Here is a 16,478-nt window from a genome sequence, read left to right on the forward strand (position 1 = left end):
CAGTGCTGGGAGGCTCCCCTCCACCGCACCTCCCTGGGGTTGGCCGGGAAGCGGTTTGCTCCTGCAGCCCCCCCAGCGCCCCCCACTCTGCCAGGGCCGCGGGGCCGTCTGTTACGGGCGGGGTGACCGGGCAGTTCTGGCTGCATCTTTAACCCTTTGCCTGCTCTCTCCCTTCCAGTCTGGACCAACGTGGAGCCGCGCTCCGTGGCCGTGTTCCCGTGGCACTCCCTCGTGCCCTTCCTGGCCCCCAGCCAGCCAGACTCCTCCGTGCAGCCCAGTGAGGGCCAGCAGCCTGTCAATCACCCAGCAGTGTCCAATCAGAACAAAGGTGAGGGCGGGCAGGCTTAGGGGGGGCTGCCGGCCAGCCCAGCTCCGTGCCAGCGTAGGGGAGCTGTTGGCTTTTGTGTGTGACCCACCAAAATGGTCTTCACTTGGATGATTGGGGGGGGGATGGGCATCCTCTGTTTCAGTGTGACCCACAGAAATGTCACTCCCTGTCTGCCGTGTTCTCATGGCCCTTTGTCCCCACCAGAGCCTCCAGAATCAGCGGCCGTTGCTCACGAGCTCCCGGGAGCATCTTCAGGGGCTGAGCTGGGGAAGTTGGTGGCTTCCTGCCCCGACAGCCCAGCCTCAGCCCCCCAGGCCACAGCAGCAGCTGGGGGGGTAGAGGGGCCCCCTCAGCTTGAGGATGAGACCCCTGGCCCCCCGCGGCTGGATAGCGAGACAGAGAGCGACCATGATGATGCGTGAGTGGGAGAGGGGTTGGAGGACATGGGGGGGGGGGGGGAGGCCTGGCAAGGGATTGGGGAATGTGCGGCTTGTGCGGGTGTTGTGGGGAGCATGGGGCTGGTGGAGGGTTGTTTGTGGGCACGTGGTCGGGACTAGCAGGGCTGGGGGGAGATCGGGGCGGACATGGCGGGGTTACGAGAGAGACACCCGCCCTGCACAGGTTTCTGTCAGTCGTGTCCCCTGAGATCCAGCTGCCGCTGCAGCCTGGGAAGCGCCGGACACAGTCGCTGAGCGCCCTGCCCAAGGAGCGGGACTCCTCCTCTGAGAAGGATGGGCGCAGCCCCAACAAGGTGAGAGAGACCTGACCCCCATGCCAGGTGCATGGAACAGTCCAGAAACCGTCTGCCCACCCCTTGTGTGCATGGAACAGTCCAGAGAGACCCCCTCCATCTTCCCAGGTGGATGGAATAGTCCAGTGAAATCACCTCCCCCCTCTCCCCCCCCTTGTGTGGAGTGGTCCAGAGAGACCACCCCACCATGTGCAGGAACAGTGGAGAGACCAGCTGTCCTCCCTTCACCTGTGCTTGGAATGGTCCAGAGACAAGCCCCATCCTCCCCTGCAGACGTGTGTGCATGGAACAGTCCAGAGAGACTTGCACCTCCCCAAGGCCAAGTGCATTATTCCCTACATGGAATGTGCCACAAGAATTCGCCCCCCCCCCCCACTTATCTTCCACATGGAATGTGCCACGAGAACTCACCCTCCCTTAGCCCCATCTGGAATGCTCCCAGGTACCCCCCCCTTTATCTCCCACATGGAATGCTCCACGAGAATTCACCAGCTCCCTTAATCCCCCACATGGAATGTACCATGAGACCTCACTGCCCCCCCTTTATCTAATACATGGAATGGACCACGAGGGTCTATCTCTTCCCCCCCCATAGATCCGCCCCTTCCTGAGAGAGGGATGTGATTGGCTGCAGGTGCATTGCTAGTTTGGATACTGACCCCTCCTCTGTACCCAGAGGCCCTCTGCTGTGTTTTTCTGGGAGGGATGTGATTGGCCATGGGTGCATTGCTCATTTGCATGTTAATACCCCCTTGTCCTTACAGACTCCCACCCCCCCCTTTCCTTGGGAGAGGGATGTGATTGGCCAGGCATATGTTGCTCCCCTCCCCTGGACCCCCACTCTCCCTGTGGGAAGAATGTGATTGGCTGTAGGTGCTTTGCTCATTTGCATACTGCCCCCTCCCCTTCCCGCAGCGGGAGAAGGACCATATCCGGCGGCCCATGAACGCCTTCATGATCTTCAGCAAGCGGCACCGGGCCCTGGTGCACCAGCGGCACCCCAACCAGGACAACCGCACCGTCAGCAAGATCCTGGGCGAGTGGTGGTACGCGCTGGGGCCCAAGGAGAAGCAGAAGTACCACGACCTGGCCTTCCAGGTACAGTGTGGGGCCCCACAAGTCGGGTTGGGGGCGTGGGTCCTCGGGGGCCCCGCGAGTCGGACGGGGAGCAGAGTGGGGCTTGGGGACCTGCGGGGGCAGCAGGAGACTTGGCAGCCAGGCACTCGGGCGGGGGAATGCAGGGGGCGCGGGGGCCCCACGAGCTGGGGGCGCGGGGACCTGCGGGGGCAGCAGGAGACTTGGCAGCCAGGCACTCGGGCGGGGGAATGCAGGGGGCGCGGGGGCCCCACGAGCTGGGGGCGCGGGGACCTGCGGGGGCAGCAGGAGACTTGGCAGCCAGGCACTCGGGCGGGGGAATGCAGGGGGCGCGGGGGCCCCACGAGCTGGGGGCGCGGGGACCTGCGGGGGCAGCAGGAGACTTGGCAGCCAGGCACTCGGGCGGGGGAATGCAGGGGGCGCGGGGGCCCCGCGAGCTGGGGGCGCGGGGACCTGCGGGGGCAGCAGGAGACTTGGCAGCCAGGCACTCGGGCGGGGGAATGCAGGGGGCGCGGGGGCCCTGTGAGCTGGGGGCGCGGGGACCTGCGGGGGCAGCAGGAGACTTGGCAGCCAGGCACTTGGGTGGGGGAATACAGGGGGCGCGGGGGCCCCGCGAGCTGGGGGCGCGGGGACCTGCGGGGGCAGCAGGAGACTTGGCAGCCAGGCACTCGGGCGGGGGAATGCAGGGGGCGCAGGGGCCCCGTGAGCTTGGGGTTTGAGGACCTGCGGGGGCAGCAGGAGACTTGGCAGCCAGGCACTCGGGTGGGGGAATGCAGGGGGCACGGGGGCCCCGTGAGCTGGGGGCTTGGGGACCTGCAGGGGCAGGGGAATGCAGGGGGCGCGGGGGCCCCGCGAGCTGGGGGTTTGGGGACCTGCGGGGGCAGCAGGAGACTTGGGCAGCCAGGCACTCAGGTGGGGGAATTCGGGGGCCCGGGGAGTCGGACGGGGGTAGTGGGGCTCCCTGACCCACTCCCTGTGCAGGTGAAGGAGGCGCATTTCAAGGCGCACCCTGACTGGAAGTGGTGTAACAAGGACCGGAAGAAGTCGAGCTCGGATGCCAAGCCCTCGGTGCCAGGGCCTGGGGGCGGCCCCAAGGAGGCGCGGGAGCGCAGCATGTCGGAGACGGGAACAGCCACTGTGCCGGGAGGTGAGAGCCCTCCCCGATTCCCCCTCTGCCCCATTGTGCCCCCACCCCATCTCAGCCCCTTTCTTCTCCCCTTGCAGCCTCCTCCGAGATCCCGGCACTGGCGGGGCCGGAGGGCAAGGCAGGGGGCCCGGGCCACGTGCCGGGGGAGCGGCTGATCCATGTGGCGGTGTCTGGGGCGCAGCACCCCCGCCCCCGGGCCTTCTCTCACAGCGGGGTGCACAGCCTGGAGGCCGGGGAGCGAGACGGCCAAGCGCTGCAGGAGCTCACGCAGGTACTGGAGCGTGTGAGGGGGCATATGGGGTCCCCAGGAGGGGTCAGGGCCCCATTGGGGCAGGTGCAGTGCTCACGGCCCTCGGTCGCTCCTGCTGTGTTGCAGATGTGCTCTGGCCCCTCGCCCTACCCCGTCGGGAAGGGGCAGTTCGGGGGGCCGGGCCCCTCGGGGTCCCCATTCGCGCCTCCGGGCGAGGGGCCCCGGCCCCCCCTGCTGCCACCGGCCCCCCGTGCTACCCGCTCCCAGCGCGTGGCCAGCGAGGACATGACGAGCGATGAGGAGCGCATGGTCATCTGCGAGGAGGAGGGAGACGACGACGTTATCGGTGAGGCCCCCCGGCCCCCTTCAGAGCCGCCCCTGGCCCCCCCTCCCGGCCCCCCCGGCCCCCTTCAGAGCCGCCCCTGGCCCCCCACCAGGCCCTCTTTGGAGCCACCCCTGACCCCCCCTCCCGGCCCCCTTCCGAGCCCCCAGGCCCCCTTCCTGGCCCTCTTCGGAGCCTCCCCAGGCCCCCCCCAGCCTCCTTTGGAGCCCCCAGACCCCCTCCCGGCCCCCTTTGGAGCCTGCCCAGAGCCCCACTGGCCTCCCTGTGACTTGCCTAGAGCCCCAGGGCACCCCAGAGCCCTGTATGGCCTCGCAGCCCGTAGCCCACAGGCCCCGTCTCCCGGCACAGCTCCGTGGGGGGCTGGGCCCGGCTGACTCCGCCCCTCTGCCCCCAGCGGAGGATGGGTTCAACCCAGCCGACATCGACCTGAAGTGCAAGGAGAGGGTGACGGACAGCGAGAGTGACGCCTCCTCGGGGGAGGAGCCCGACGGCAAGGTGGGGAAGGAGGGGGGTGGGGCGGTGGGGCAGCCGACGTGGGCTGTCGTGAGGGGCTGATGGGGTCCCAGGGGAGGGGGCCCCGCTGGGGTAGACGTGGGGTCCCCGGGGGAAGGAGGGGGGCGGGGGTGCTCTGGGGGTGGGGCGGTGGGGCAGCCGCCGTGGGCTGTCGTGAGGGGAGGATGGGGTCCCGGGGGAGGGGGCCCCGCTGGGGTAGACGTGGGGTCCCCGGGGGAAGGAGGGGGGCGGGGCGGTGGGGCAGCCGACGTGGGCTGTCGTGAGGGGGTGATGGGGTCCCAGGGGAGGGGGCCCCGCTGGGGTAGACGTGGGGTCCCCGGGGGAAGGAGGGGGGGTGGGGCGGTGGGGCAGCCGACGTGGGCTGTCGTGAGGGGGCGATGGGGTCCCAGGGGAGGGGGCCCCGCTGGGGTAGACGTGAGGTCCCGGGGGAAGGAGGGGGGCGGGGGTGCTCTGGGGACGGGGTGGTGGGGGCAGCCGCCGTGGGCTGTCGTGAGGGGATGATGGGGGGTGAGGGGTCTGCGCTGACGGACGGGGGACGAGGGGGATTGGCGGGGGCAGGCTCTAACCCCCCCATGTCTGTCTCCCCCAGGGCTTTGGGCGGAAGCTCTTCTCCCCGGTGATCCGCTCCCCGCCGCTGCCCCCCGCCCGCCCGCCACCCGCCCCAGAGCTGGACCTGCCCCATGGCCCTGACCAGCTGCCCCCAGCCAAGTCCTACAGCCCCTTCCCGCTGGCTCCCGGTCCCTACAAGGCCCAGGACTCTCGGGGGAACCGGCCCCCCGGCCCCCTGGCGGCCAAGCGCCCTGAACCAGCCCCCCCCTTCCGCCGGAAGAGGCCCGAGAGCGCCGGGGGCACGGAGCCAGGCCCCGCCGGCCCCTCCGTCATCTCCTCCCCCGGGGGGGTGCTGCAGGCGCTGGTGCTGCCGGAGCCGGGGCGCCCGCCCACGGGCACGGTGCTGGTGCCGGCGCCCTCGCTCGGTGGCTACGGGGGGGCGGCGGGGCTGGCGCGTACGGCCTCCACCGTGGTCACCAACGTGGTCAAGCCGGTCAGCAGCACCCCGGTGCCCATCGCCAGCAAGCCCTTCCCCCGGGGGGTGGGCGAGAGCGGGCACCTGTTCAGCCCCCCACCCCTGGAGCCGGCCCCGCCGCCCCTGGCCCTGCTGGGGGGCGCCAAGCCGGAGGCCCTGCCCGTGGGGCGCATCGGCCTGCTCTACACCGACAAGAAGGCCCCGCCCCCCGCCAGCCAGGCCCCGTCCCCCCACCTGGTGGCCGGGCCCCTGCTCGGCCCGGTGGCCAAGGCCGCGGGGGCCCCGGGCAGCGTGGTGACCAACCTGCTGGTGGGGCAGGCGGGGGGCACGGGGGCGGGGCCAGCGCCCGTCACCGTGCTGCCGCCGCAGCCCTCGGTCCAGTTCATTACCCAGAACCCCCCGGGCGGGGGGCCCAACGGGCCGCTGCCCCTCGGCATCCTGCAGCCCCAGGGCCTCCTGGCGGGGGCGCCGGGCAAGGCGGGGGGCATCGCCCAGGTGCAGTACATCCTGCCCACCCTGCCCCAGCAGCTGCAGGTGGCCGGTGGCAAGGGGCCGGGCCAGGGGGCGGGCGCCACCAGCATCCACTTCACCCTGCCCCCCGCCAGCAGCAAAGTGCTCGCCGCCGCGCCCCACGGACTGCCCCTCCTCCAGCCCGGGCCTGGGGGCGCCAGCACCGCGGTCACCGTCGTCTCCACGGCGCCCAAAGGTGAGGGCCTGTCCCCTTGTGGGGTGCTGACTCCGGGGTGGGGCCTCTTGCCTCTGGGAGGTGACTCCAGAGTGGGGGGGCTGACAGCGGGGAAGGGGCGGGGCCGGGGGGGGGCTGACAGCAGGACAGGGGAAGGGGCGGGGCTGGGGGGGCTGACAGCGGGGAAGGGGCGGGGCCGGGGGGGGGCTGACAGCAGGGAAGGGGAAGGGGCGGGGCCGACAGCAGGACAGGGGAAGGGGCGGGGCCGGGGGGGCTGACAGCAGGGAAGGGGCGGGGCCGGGGGGGCCGACAGCAGGGAAGGGGAAGGGGCGGGGCCGAGAGCAGGACAGGGGAAGGGGCGGGGCCGGGGGGGCTGACAGCAGGGAAGGGGCGGGGCCGGAGGGGCTGACAGCAGGGAAGGGGAAGGGGCGGGGCCGGAGGGGGCTGACAGCAGGGCAGGGGAAGGGGCGGGGCCGGAGGGGGCTGACAGCAGGGAAGGGGCGGGGCTGACAGCAGGGAAGGGGCGGGGCCGGGGGGGCTGACAGCAGGGCAGGGGAAGGGGCGGGGCCGGGGGGGCTGACAGCAGGGCAGGGGCGGGGCTGACAGCAGGGGAAGGGGCGGGGCCGGAGGGGGCTGACAGCAGGGAAGGGGCGGGGCTGACAGCAGGGAAGGGGCGGGGCCGGGGGGGCTGACAGCAGGGAAGGGGCGGGGCTGGGGGGCTGACAGCAGGGCAGGGGCGGGGCCGGGGGGGGGTGGGGGCTGACAGCAGGGGCGGGGGCGGGGCCGGGGGGGGGGTGGGGGCTGACAGCAGGGGCAGGGGCGGGGCCGGGGGGGTGGGGGCTGACAGCAGGGGAAGGGCCGGGGGGGGCTGACAGCAGGGCAGGGGAAGGGGCAGGGCCGGAGGGGGCTGATAGCAGGGAAGGGGCGGGGCCGGGGGGGGGCTGACAGCAGGGCAGGGGCGGGGCCGGGGCGGGTGGGGGCTGACAGCAGGGCAGGGGAAGGGGCGGGGCCAGAGTGGGAGGGGCGGGCCCCCCACTGCCTGATGTGGCCCCTCTGTTCCCCGCAGCCCAGTCGGTGTCTCCCGTGCAGGCCCCGGGCCCTGGCGCCACGGCCCCCCTGGTGCAGGGCAAGGTGCTGCTGCCAGTGGCGGTGCCCCAGGTGACCGTGCGGCCTGGTGGTGGGGCTGGCCCCATGGCCCAGGTGGCGCCGCCCTTCCCGGTGCCCATGCAGAACGGTGCCCAGCCCAGCAGCAAGGTGAGCGCGGGTCCGTCCCGCGGGGGGGGGTTGGGTCCCTCTGCCCCTGACGGCCCCGCTCTGCCCCCCAGATCATCCAGCTGACCCCGCTGCCCATGGTGCAGCCCCCGGCCTCCACGCAGAGCAGCGCCGCCCTGAGCCCCGCCACGGGCCGTCGTGGGACCCCCCAGCCAGGCCCAGAAGGTGCTGCTGCCCTCCTCCACCAGGTAGGGACCGGGCCTGGGGGGGCTGTGTGCCCCCCGCCTGCTCGTAACTCTGCCCCTCTCTGCCCAGGATCACCTACGTGCAGTCCGCCGGCGGGCACCCGCTGCCCCTCAGCACCTCGGCCTCCCCCTCGCAGCCCGGCCCCGCCACCTACGTGCAGGCCCCCGTGGGGCCCGCCCCCATGGCCCTGGGCTTCACGGCGCTGGGGCCCAGCGGGCCGGCCATCGTGCAGCCGCTGCTCTCGGGTAAGGCTGGGGCTGGCGCCGGGCGGGGCGGGTCCGTCCGTCCGTCCCTCTCATCCTCGGCGTTTCTCTCCGCAGGGCAGAGCCCCCTGCTGGCCCCGGGGCAGGTGGGGGTTTCCCCGCTGCCCAGCCCCCAGCTGCCCCCCTCCTGCAACGGCCCGGTGATCACGGCCATCTACCCTGGGCCCCCCAGCGCTGGGCCTGCCCCGCCGCCCACCCACAGCCTGGTCTACAGCGTGGCCAGCCCTGCCCCCATCCTGCCCAAGGGGGGCAGTGCCAGCAGCCAGAGCCCAGCGGGGCCTGGGCCCATGGGTGAGTGGGGCGAGGCGGGCCTGGGGGCCCCAGAGGGCGGGATCCCTGGGCTGCGGGGGGAGCGGGGACGTTAAAAGGCCGTTAGCCGGGGTAGGAGCGGTGGCCCTGGCTCTGCCGGGCGGGACAATCGCTTGGTCACTGTCTTCGGTCCCCCCTCCGGGGCAGCTGGCGCCGGCCACTGGGCGAGATGGGCCCTGCCCTGCCCCCGGCCGGCCGGTCTCATGTGCTTATGACTTGGGGGAGCGGGGCAGGGGAGGGCTGGAGCTATGGGGTGGGAGGGGGCCTCAGGTGTGAGTGGGGCTCTCCCGGCCCCCTCTGACTGTCTGTCTCCCCCCCACAGGCCCCATCGCCTTCCCCCCGGCTCCTGCCCGGCCCCCCCGCCCCCCGCCCAAGCCCCCCCAGAAGGTGAAGGCCGCTATCGCCAGCATCCCCGTGGGCTCCTATGAGTCGGCCTTGTCGCCTGGCCCGGCCCGGCCCCCAGGGGCGCAGCAGCCAGAGCTGGGGCCCCTGCCCCGCGTGTCCCGGGAGATGGAGAGCCCCAGAGAGCCTCCGGAGCCTCCGGCCCCCTCCCCGCCGCCCCAGCCAGCCCGGCCCGCCCCAGCCCTGGAGCCGGAGAGCTGGGACGGGCCCCCTCCCTCACCCGCGCCCCCGGCGCCCGAGGCCGCTTGCAGCGAGGGCTGGAGCCAGCGGGAGGCAGCCGCCGGGCCTGGCGAGGAGCGAATACTCCGAGAACCCGCAAGTGCAGCCGGAGCCACCCCAGGGGCCAAGGGCCCCGAAACGGTGAGTGAGCCCCCTGCTGGACCCCCTCACCCCCCCCCCATGCCTGGAGCTAATGATTCCCCTCCCCTCCCCCCCCACAGGTCCCCCGGGTGCCTGTGTCTCCTGACTGGAGGGTCCCAGGTCCTGAGAGCCGCCCCGAAGCCCCAGCCCCCACTGCCGGCTCCTCATCCTCTTCGCTCAGCCCTGCCCCTGCTGGCTCTGGGGAGGGGCCCCGGGGGGCTGGTCCCACCCCTGGTGCGCCTGAGGGCCCAGAGCGCAAGGAAGGCGGGGCCAGCAAGAAGGTGAAGGTCCGGCCTCCCCCCCTGAAGAAAACCTTCGACTCGGTGGACAAGTGAGTGATGGGGAGGGCGTGTCAGGCCCTTGGGCGGGAGGGATCCCGCAGGGGGAGTCCAGGGGTCACAGGCCCTTGGGCGGGAGGGATCCCGCAGGGGGAGTCCAGGGGACACGGGCCCTTGGGCGGGAGGGATCCCGCAGTGGGAATCCAGGGGTCACGGGCCCTTGGGCGGGAGGGATCCCGCAGGGGGAGTCCAGGGGTCACGGGCCCTTGGGCGGGAGGGATCCCGCAGTGGGAATCCAGGGGTCACGGGCCCTTGGGCGGGAGGGATCCCGCAGTGGGAATCCAGGGGTCACAGGCCCTTGGGCGGGAGGGATCCCGCAGTGGGAATCCAGGGGACACGGGCCCTTGGGCGGGAGGGATCCCGCAGTGGGAATCCAGGGGACACGGGCCCTTGGGCGGGAGGGATCCCGCAGGGGGAGTCCAGGGGTCACGGGCCCTTGGGCGGGAGGGATCCCGCAGGGGGAGTCCAGGGGTCACGGGCCCTTGGGCGGGAGGGATCCCGCAGGGGGAGTCCAGGGGTCACGGGCCCTTGGGCGGGAGGGATCCCGCAGGGGGAGTCCAGGGGTCACGGGCCCTTGGGCGGGAGGGATCCCGCAGGGGGAGTCCAGGGGTCACGGGCCCTTGGGCGGGAGGGATCCCGCAGGGGGAGTCCAGGGGTCACGGGCCCTTGGGCGGGAGGGATCCCGCAGGGGGAGTCCAGGGGTCACGGGCCCTTGGGCGGGAGGGATCCCGCAGGGGGAGTCCAGGGGTCACGGGCCCTTGGGCGGGAGGGATCCCGCAGGGGGAGTCCAGGGGTCACGGGCCCTTGGGCGGGAGGGATCCCGCAGGGGGAGTCCAGGGGTCACGGGCCCTTGGGCGGGAGGGATCCCGCAGGGGGAGTCCAGGGGTCGCGGGCCCTTGGGCGGGAGGGATCCCGCAGGGGGAGTCCAGGGGTCGCGGGCCCTTGGGCGGGAGGGATCCCGCAGGGGGAGTCCAGGGGTCGCGGGCCCTTGGGCGGGAGGGATCCCGCAGGGGGAGTCCAGGGGTCGCGGGCCCTTGGGCGGGAGGGATCCCGCAGGGGGAGTCCAGGGGTCGCGGGCCCTTGGGCGGGAGGGATCCCGCAGGGGGAGTCCAGGGGTCACGGGCCCTTGGGCGGGAGGGATCCCGCAGGGGGAGTCCAGGGGTCACGGGCCCTTGGGCGGGAGGGATCCCGCAGGGGGAGTCCAGGGGTCACGGGCCCTTGGGCGGGAGGGATCCCGCAGGGGGAGTCCAGGGGTCACGGGCCCTTGGGCGGTTGCCGGGGGGTCGCTGGGGGTCACAGGCCCTTGGGCAGGAGGGATCCCGCAGGGGGAGTCCAGGGGTCACGGGCCCTTGGGCGGGAGGGATCCCGCAGGGGGAGTCCAGGGGTCACGGGCCCTTGGGCGGGAGGGATCCCGCAGGGGGAGTCCAGGGGTCACGGGCCCTTGGGCGGGAGGGATCCCGCAGGGGGAGTCCAGGGGTCACGGGCCCTTGGGCGGGAGGGATCCCGCAGGGGGAGTCCAGGGGTCACGGGCCCTTGGGCGGGAGGGATCCCGCAGGGGGAATCCAGGGGTCACGGGCCCTTGGGCGGGAGGGATCCCGCAGGGGGAGTCCAGGGGTCACGGGCCCTTGGGCGGGAGGGATCCCGCAGGGGGAGTCCAGGGGTCACGGGCCCTTGGGCGGGAGGGATCCCGCAGTGGGAGTCCAGGGGTCACGGGCCCTTGGGCGGGAGGGATCCCGCAGGGGGAGTCCAGGGGTCACGGGCCCTTGGGCGGGAGGGATCCCGCAGGGGGAGTCCAGGGGTCACGGGCCCTTGGGCGGGAGGGATCCCGCAGGGGGAGTCCAGGGGTCACGGGCCCTTGGGCGGGAGGGATCCCGCAGGGGGAGTCCAGGGGTCACGGGCCCTTGGGCGGGAGGGATCCCGCAGGGGGAGTCCAGGGGTCACGGGCCCTTGGGCGGGAGGGATCCCGCAGGGGGAGTCCAGGGGTCACGGGCCCTTGGGCGGGAGGGATCCCGCAGGGGGAGTCCAGGGGTCACGGGCCCTTGGGCGGGAGGGATCCCGCAGGGGGAGTCCAGGGGTCACGGGCCCTTGGGCGGGAGGGATCCCGCAGGGGGAGTCCAGGGGTCACGGGCCCTTGGGCGGGAGGGATCCCGCAGGGGGAGTCCAGGGGTCACGGGCCCTTGGGCGGGAGGGATCCCGCAGGGGGAGTCCAGGGGTCACGGGCCCTTGGGCGGGAGGGATCCCGCAGGGGGAGTCCAGGGGTCACGGGCCCTTGGGCGGGAGGGATCCCGCAGGGGGAGTCCAGGGGTCACGGGCCCTTGGGCGGGAGGGATCCCGCAGGGGGAGTCCAGGGGTCACGGGCCCTTGGGCGGGAGGGATCCCGCAGGGGGAGTCCAGGGGACACGGGCCCTTGGGCGGGAGGGATCCCGCAGGGGGAGTCCAGGGGACACGGGCCCTTGGGCGGGAGGGATCCCGCAGGGGGAGTCCAGGGGACACGGGCCCTTGGGCGGGAGGGATCCCGCAGGGGGAGTCCAGGGGTCACGGGCCCTTGGGCGGGAGGGATCCCGCAGGGGGAGTCCAGGGGTCACGGGCCCTTGGGCGGGAGGGATCCCGCAGGGGGAGTCCAGGGGTCACGGGCCCTTGGGCGGGAGGGATCCCGCAGGGGGAGTCCAGGGGTCACGGGCCCTTGGGCGGGAGGGATCCCGCAGGGGGAGTCCAGGGGTCACGGGCCCTTGGGCGGGAGGGATCCCGCAGGGGGAGTCCAGGGGTCACGGGCCCTTGGGCGGGAGGGATCCCGCAGGGGGAGTCCAGGGGTCACGGGCCCTTGGGCGGGAGGGATCCCGCAGGGGGAGTCCAGGGGTCACGGGCCCTTGGGCGGGAGGGATCCCGCAGGGGGAGTCCAGGGGTCACGGGCCCTTGGGCGGGAGGGATCCCGCAGGGGGAGTCCAGGGGTCACGGGCCCTTGGGCGGGAGGGATCCCGCAGGGGGAGTCCAGGGGTCACGGGCCCTTGGGCGGGAGGGATCCCGCAGGGGGAGTCCAGGGGTCACGGGCCCTTGGGCGGGAGGGATCCCGCAGGGGGAGTCCAGGGGTCACGGGCCCTTGGGCGGGAGGGATCCCGCAGGGGGAGTCCAGGGGTCACGGGCCCTTGGGCGGGAGGGATCCCGCAGGGGGAGTCCAGGGGTCACGGGCCCTTGGGCGGGAGGGATCCCGCAGGGGGAGTCCAGGGGTCACGGGCCCTTGGGCGGGAGGGATCCCGCAGGGGGAGTCCAGGGGTCACGGGCCCTTGGGCGGGAGGGATCCCGCAGGGGGAATCCAGGGGTCACGGGCCCTTGGGCGGGAGGGATCCCGCAGGGGGAGTCCAGGGGTCACGGGCCCTTGGGCGGGAGGGATCCCGCAGGGGGAGTCCAGGGGTCACGGGCCCTTGGGCGGGAGGGATCCCGCAATGGGAGTCCAGGGGTCACGGGCCCTTGGGCGGGAGGGATCCCGCAGGGGGAGTCCAGGGGACACGGGCCCTTGGGCGGGAGGGATCCCGCAGGGGGAGTCCAGGGGTCACGGGCCCTTGGGCGGGAGGGATCCCGCAGGGGGAGTCCAGGGGTCACGGGCCCTTGGGCGGGAGGGATCCCGCAGGGGGAGTCCAGGGGTCACGGGCCCTTGGGCGGGAGGGATCCCGCAGGGGGAGTCCAGGGGTCACGGGCCCTTGGGCGGGAGGGATCCCGCAGGGGGAGTCCAGGGGTCACAGGCCCTTGGGCGGGAGGGATCCCGCAGGGGGAGTCCAGGGGTCACGGGCCCTTGGGCGGGAGGGATCCCGCAGGGGGAGTCCAGGGGTCACGGGCCCTTGGGCGGGAGGGATCCCGCAGGGGGAGTCCAGGGGTCACAGGCCCTTGGGCGGTCGCCGGGGGGTCGCTGGGGGTCACAGGCCCTTGGGCAGGAGGGATCCCGCAGTGGGAGTCCAGGGGTCACGGGCCCTTGGGCGGTCGCCGGGGGGTCGCTGGGGGTCACAGGCCCTTGGGCAGGAGGGATCCCGCAGTGGGAGTCCAGGGGTCACGGGCCCTTGGGCGGGAGGGATCCCGCAGGGGGAGTCCAGGGGTCACGGGCCCTTGGGCGGGAGGGATCCCGCAGGGGGAGTCCAGGGGTCACGGGCCCTTGGGCGGGAGGGATCCCGCAGGGGGAGTCCAGGGGTCACGGGCCCTTGGGCGGGAGGGATCCCGCAGGGGGAGTCCAGGGGTCACGGGCCCTTGGGCGGGAGGGATCCCGCAGGGGGAGTCCAGGGGTCACAGGCCCTTGGGCGGTCGCCGGGGGGTCGCTGGGGGTCACAGGCCCTTGGGCAGGAGGGATCCCGCAGTGGGAGTCCAGGGGTCACGGGCCCTTGGGCGGTCGCCGGGGGGTCGCTGGGGGTCACAGGCCCTTGGGCAGGAGGGATCCCGCAGTGGGAGTCCAGGGGTCACGGGCCCTTGGGCGGGAGGGATCCCGCAGGGGGAGTCCAGGGGTCACGGGCCCTTGGGCGGGAGGGATCCCGCAGGGGGAGTCCAGGGGTCACGGGCCCTTGGGCGGGAGGGATCCCGCAGGGGGAGTCCAGGGGTCACGGGCCCTTGGGCGGGAGGGATCCCGCAGGGGGAGTCCAGGGGTCACAGGCCCTTGGGCGGTCGCCGGGGGGTCGCTGGGGGTCACAGGCCCTTGGGCAGGAGGGATCCCGCAGTGGGAGTCCAGGGGTCACGGGCCCTTGGGCGGTCGCCGGGGGGTCGCTGGGGGTCACAGGCCCTTGGGCAGGAGGGATCCCGCAGTGGGAGTCCAGGGGTCACGGGCCCTTGGGCGGTCGCTGGCCCCTGGTTCATGGCCCACGAGGCGCCTGGCCGGGGCCGCGGGTGGTGACGGCCCCGCCCCCCGCCCCCCCAGCAGGGTTCTGTCCGAGGTGGATTTCGAGGAGCGCTTTGCCGAGCTGCCGGAGTTCAAGCCGGAGGAGGTGCTGCCCTCGCCCACGCTGCAGTCGCTGGCCACCTCGCCTCGCGCCATCCTGGGCAGCTACCGCAAGAAACGCAAGAACTCCACCGGTGGGCGGGACTGTGGGGCGGGAATGATGGGCCCTGGGTAGGGAGGGCCAGGGGCTGCAGGGGGGGGACCGAGAGATACCGGGGGGGCCGCAGGTGAGGAGTGGGTGCTGGGTGGGGAGCGAGGGGCAGCAGGGGAGGCCGGGGGTGGGGTCGGGAGCGAGGGGCACCGGGGGGGGGTGCCGCAGGTGAGGAGTGGGCGCCGGGGGGGCCTGAGGGTAGGGAGCGAGGGGCACCGGGGGGGGGATGCCGCAGGTGAGGAGTGGGTGCTGGGTGGGGAGTGAGGGTGGGGAGCGAGGGGCGCGGGTGGGGAGCGAGAGGTGCCGGGGGGGGCCGGGAGGGAGGGGCGCCGGGGGTGGGGAGCAAGGGGTGCGCTGCGGGGAGGGACACGGACTCAGCAGACCCATGGCCGGTCCCTAGACCTGGACTCCTCCACCGAGGACCCCATCTCGCCCAAGCGGAAGATGCGGCGTCGCTCGAGCTGCAGCTCGGAGCCCAACACGCCCAAGAGCGCCAAGTGCGAGGGCGACATCTTCACCTTCGAAAAGACAGGTGAGGCCTGGGGGCGGGGCCTGGCCGGGGCGGGGCCGTGGATAATGCGAAGGGGAGGAGGGAACAGAAGGGGCGGGGCCTGGAGAGGCGGGGCTCACCAGGGGAAGGGGCGGGGCTCACCGGGGGAAGAGGGCGGTGCTCACAGCCCCTCCTGCAGGCGCCGAGGCGGAGGACGTGCTCGGGGAGCTGGAGTACGAGAAGGTGCCGTATTCGTCGCTGCGCCGCACCCTGGACCAGAGGCGGGCGCTGGTCATGCAGCTCTTCCAGGACCACGGCTTCTTCCCCTCAGGCCAGTGCGGGCGCCGTGGGGCAGGCGCCAGGGTGTGCAGTGAGCCTGGCTAGTCCCGGGATGCCCCCTGGTGCCGGGCGAGGGGTCCCCCTATCACCAGCCCCCCCCCCCCGAGGGCCGTGTCCCAGAGCTGGGCGAGGGGTCCCCCTATCACCAGCCCCCCCCCCCCGAGGGCCATGTCCCAGAGCCGGGCGAGGGGTCCCCCTATCACCAGCCCCCCCCCCCCGAGGGCCGTGTCCCAGAGCTGGGCGAGGGGTCCCCCTATCACCAGCCCCCCCCCCCGAGGGCCGTGTCCCAGAGCTGGGCGAGGGGTCCCCCTATCACCAGCCCCCCCCTCCGAGGGCCATGTCCCAGAGCCGGGCGAGGGGTCCCCGTATCACCAGCCCCCCCTTTCCCCCGAGGGCCGTGTCCCAGAGCCGGGCCAGGGGTCCCCGTATCACCAGCCCCCCCTTCCTCCCCGAGGGCCGTGTCCCAGAGCCGGGCCAGGGGTCCCCGTATCACCAGCCCCCCCTTTCCCCCGAGGGCCGTGTCCCAGAGCCGGGCGAGGGGTCCCCGTATCACCAGCCCCCCCTTCCCCCCGAGGGCCGTGTCCCAGAGCCGGGCGAGGGGTCCCCGTATCACCAGCCCCCGTGTTGCTGACAGTGCCTTGTGTCCCACAGCCCAGGCCACAGCTGCGTTCCAGGCCCGCTACTCCGACATCTTCCCCACCAAGGTCTGCCTGCAGCTGAAGATCCGAGAGGTGCGGCAGAAGATCATGCAGGCGGCCACCCCCACGGAGCAGGCGCCGAGCACGCCTGAGCCTGGGGGGCCGGGCAGTGCCAGCGCTGCAGAGGGGCAGCCCCCAGAGTCTGCGCCCCCCCAGGACTCGGAGCCCGGGGCAGAGCCTGGGGGTGGCTCCGGTTGGGACAGTAACCAGGCCTCGCCCCCGGGGGGCGCTGCAGGCAGCAGCAGATGAAGGGCCTTGAGTGGCACGGCTGGAAGCAAAGCATTGTGGGAGCTTCGCCCGCCTTCCTGCAACTCCCCTGCCAACCAGGGGTCCTGGCAAAGACTTCTCCTTGCTTTCCCCAGGATGGTCTGCTCCATTATGGACTCCAGTGCCCCCTGCGAGGATGGTCTGCTCCGCCACGGGCACCAGCGCCCACACCCCCAGGCGGGATGGTCTGCTCCGCCACGGGCACCAGCGCCCACACCCCCAGGCGGGATGGTCTGCTCCGCCACGGGCACCAGCGCCCACACCCCCAGGCGGGATGGTCTGCTCCGCCACGGGCACCAGCGCCCACACCCCCAGGCGGGATGGTCTGCTCCGCCACGGGCACCAGCGCCCACAC

The 16,478-nt window shown here is 73.5% G+C and overlaps 1 protein-coding gene across 1 annotated transcript in view; it reads left to right on the top strand.

The window, feature by feature from the left end:
- Positions 1–16,380, top strand: part of CIC (capicua transcriptional repressor) — a 30,526-nt gene extending 14,146 nt beyond the window's left edge. Inside the window, 20 exon segments of the mRNA XM_075916052.1 lie at positions 179–328; positions 533–746; positions 950–1,079; positions 1,995–2,177; positions 3,156–3,321; positions 3,399–3,592; positions 3,698–3,917; positions 4,309–4,409; positions 5,017–6,157; positions 7,203–7,390; positions 7,462–7,539; positions 7,541–7,596; positions 7,664–7,839; positions 7,915–8,148; positions 8,489–8,928; positions 9,009–9,259; positions 14,158–14,312; positions 14,730–14,861; positions 15,019–15,150; positions 15,810–16,380. Coding sequence (XP_075772167.1) covers positions 179–328; positions 533–746; positions 950–1,079; positions 1,995–2,177; positions 3,156–3,321; positions 3,399–3,592; positions 3,698–3,917; positions 4,309–4,409; positions 5,017–6,157; positions 7,203–7,390; positions 7,462–7,539; positions 7,541–7,596; positions 7,664–7,839; positions 7,915–8,148; positions 8,489–8,928; positions 9,009–9,259; positions 14,158–14,312; positions 14,730–14,861; positions 15,019–15,150; positions 15,810–16,105 — 4,637 coding nt within the window. The 3' untranslated portion in view covers positions 16,106–16,380.
- The last annotated feature ends 98 nt before the right edge of the window (positions 16,381–16,478 follow it).

Source organism: Pelodiscus sinensis, unplaced genomic scaffold (assembly GCF_049634645.1).
Source record: "Pelodiscus sinensis isolate JC-2024 unplaced genomic scaffold, ASM4963464v1 ctg108, whole genome shotgun sequence".
Classification (NCBI taxonomy): domain Eukaryota; kingdom Metazoa; phylum Chordata; order Testudines; family Trionychidae; genus Pelodiscus; species Pelodiscus sinensis.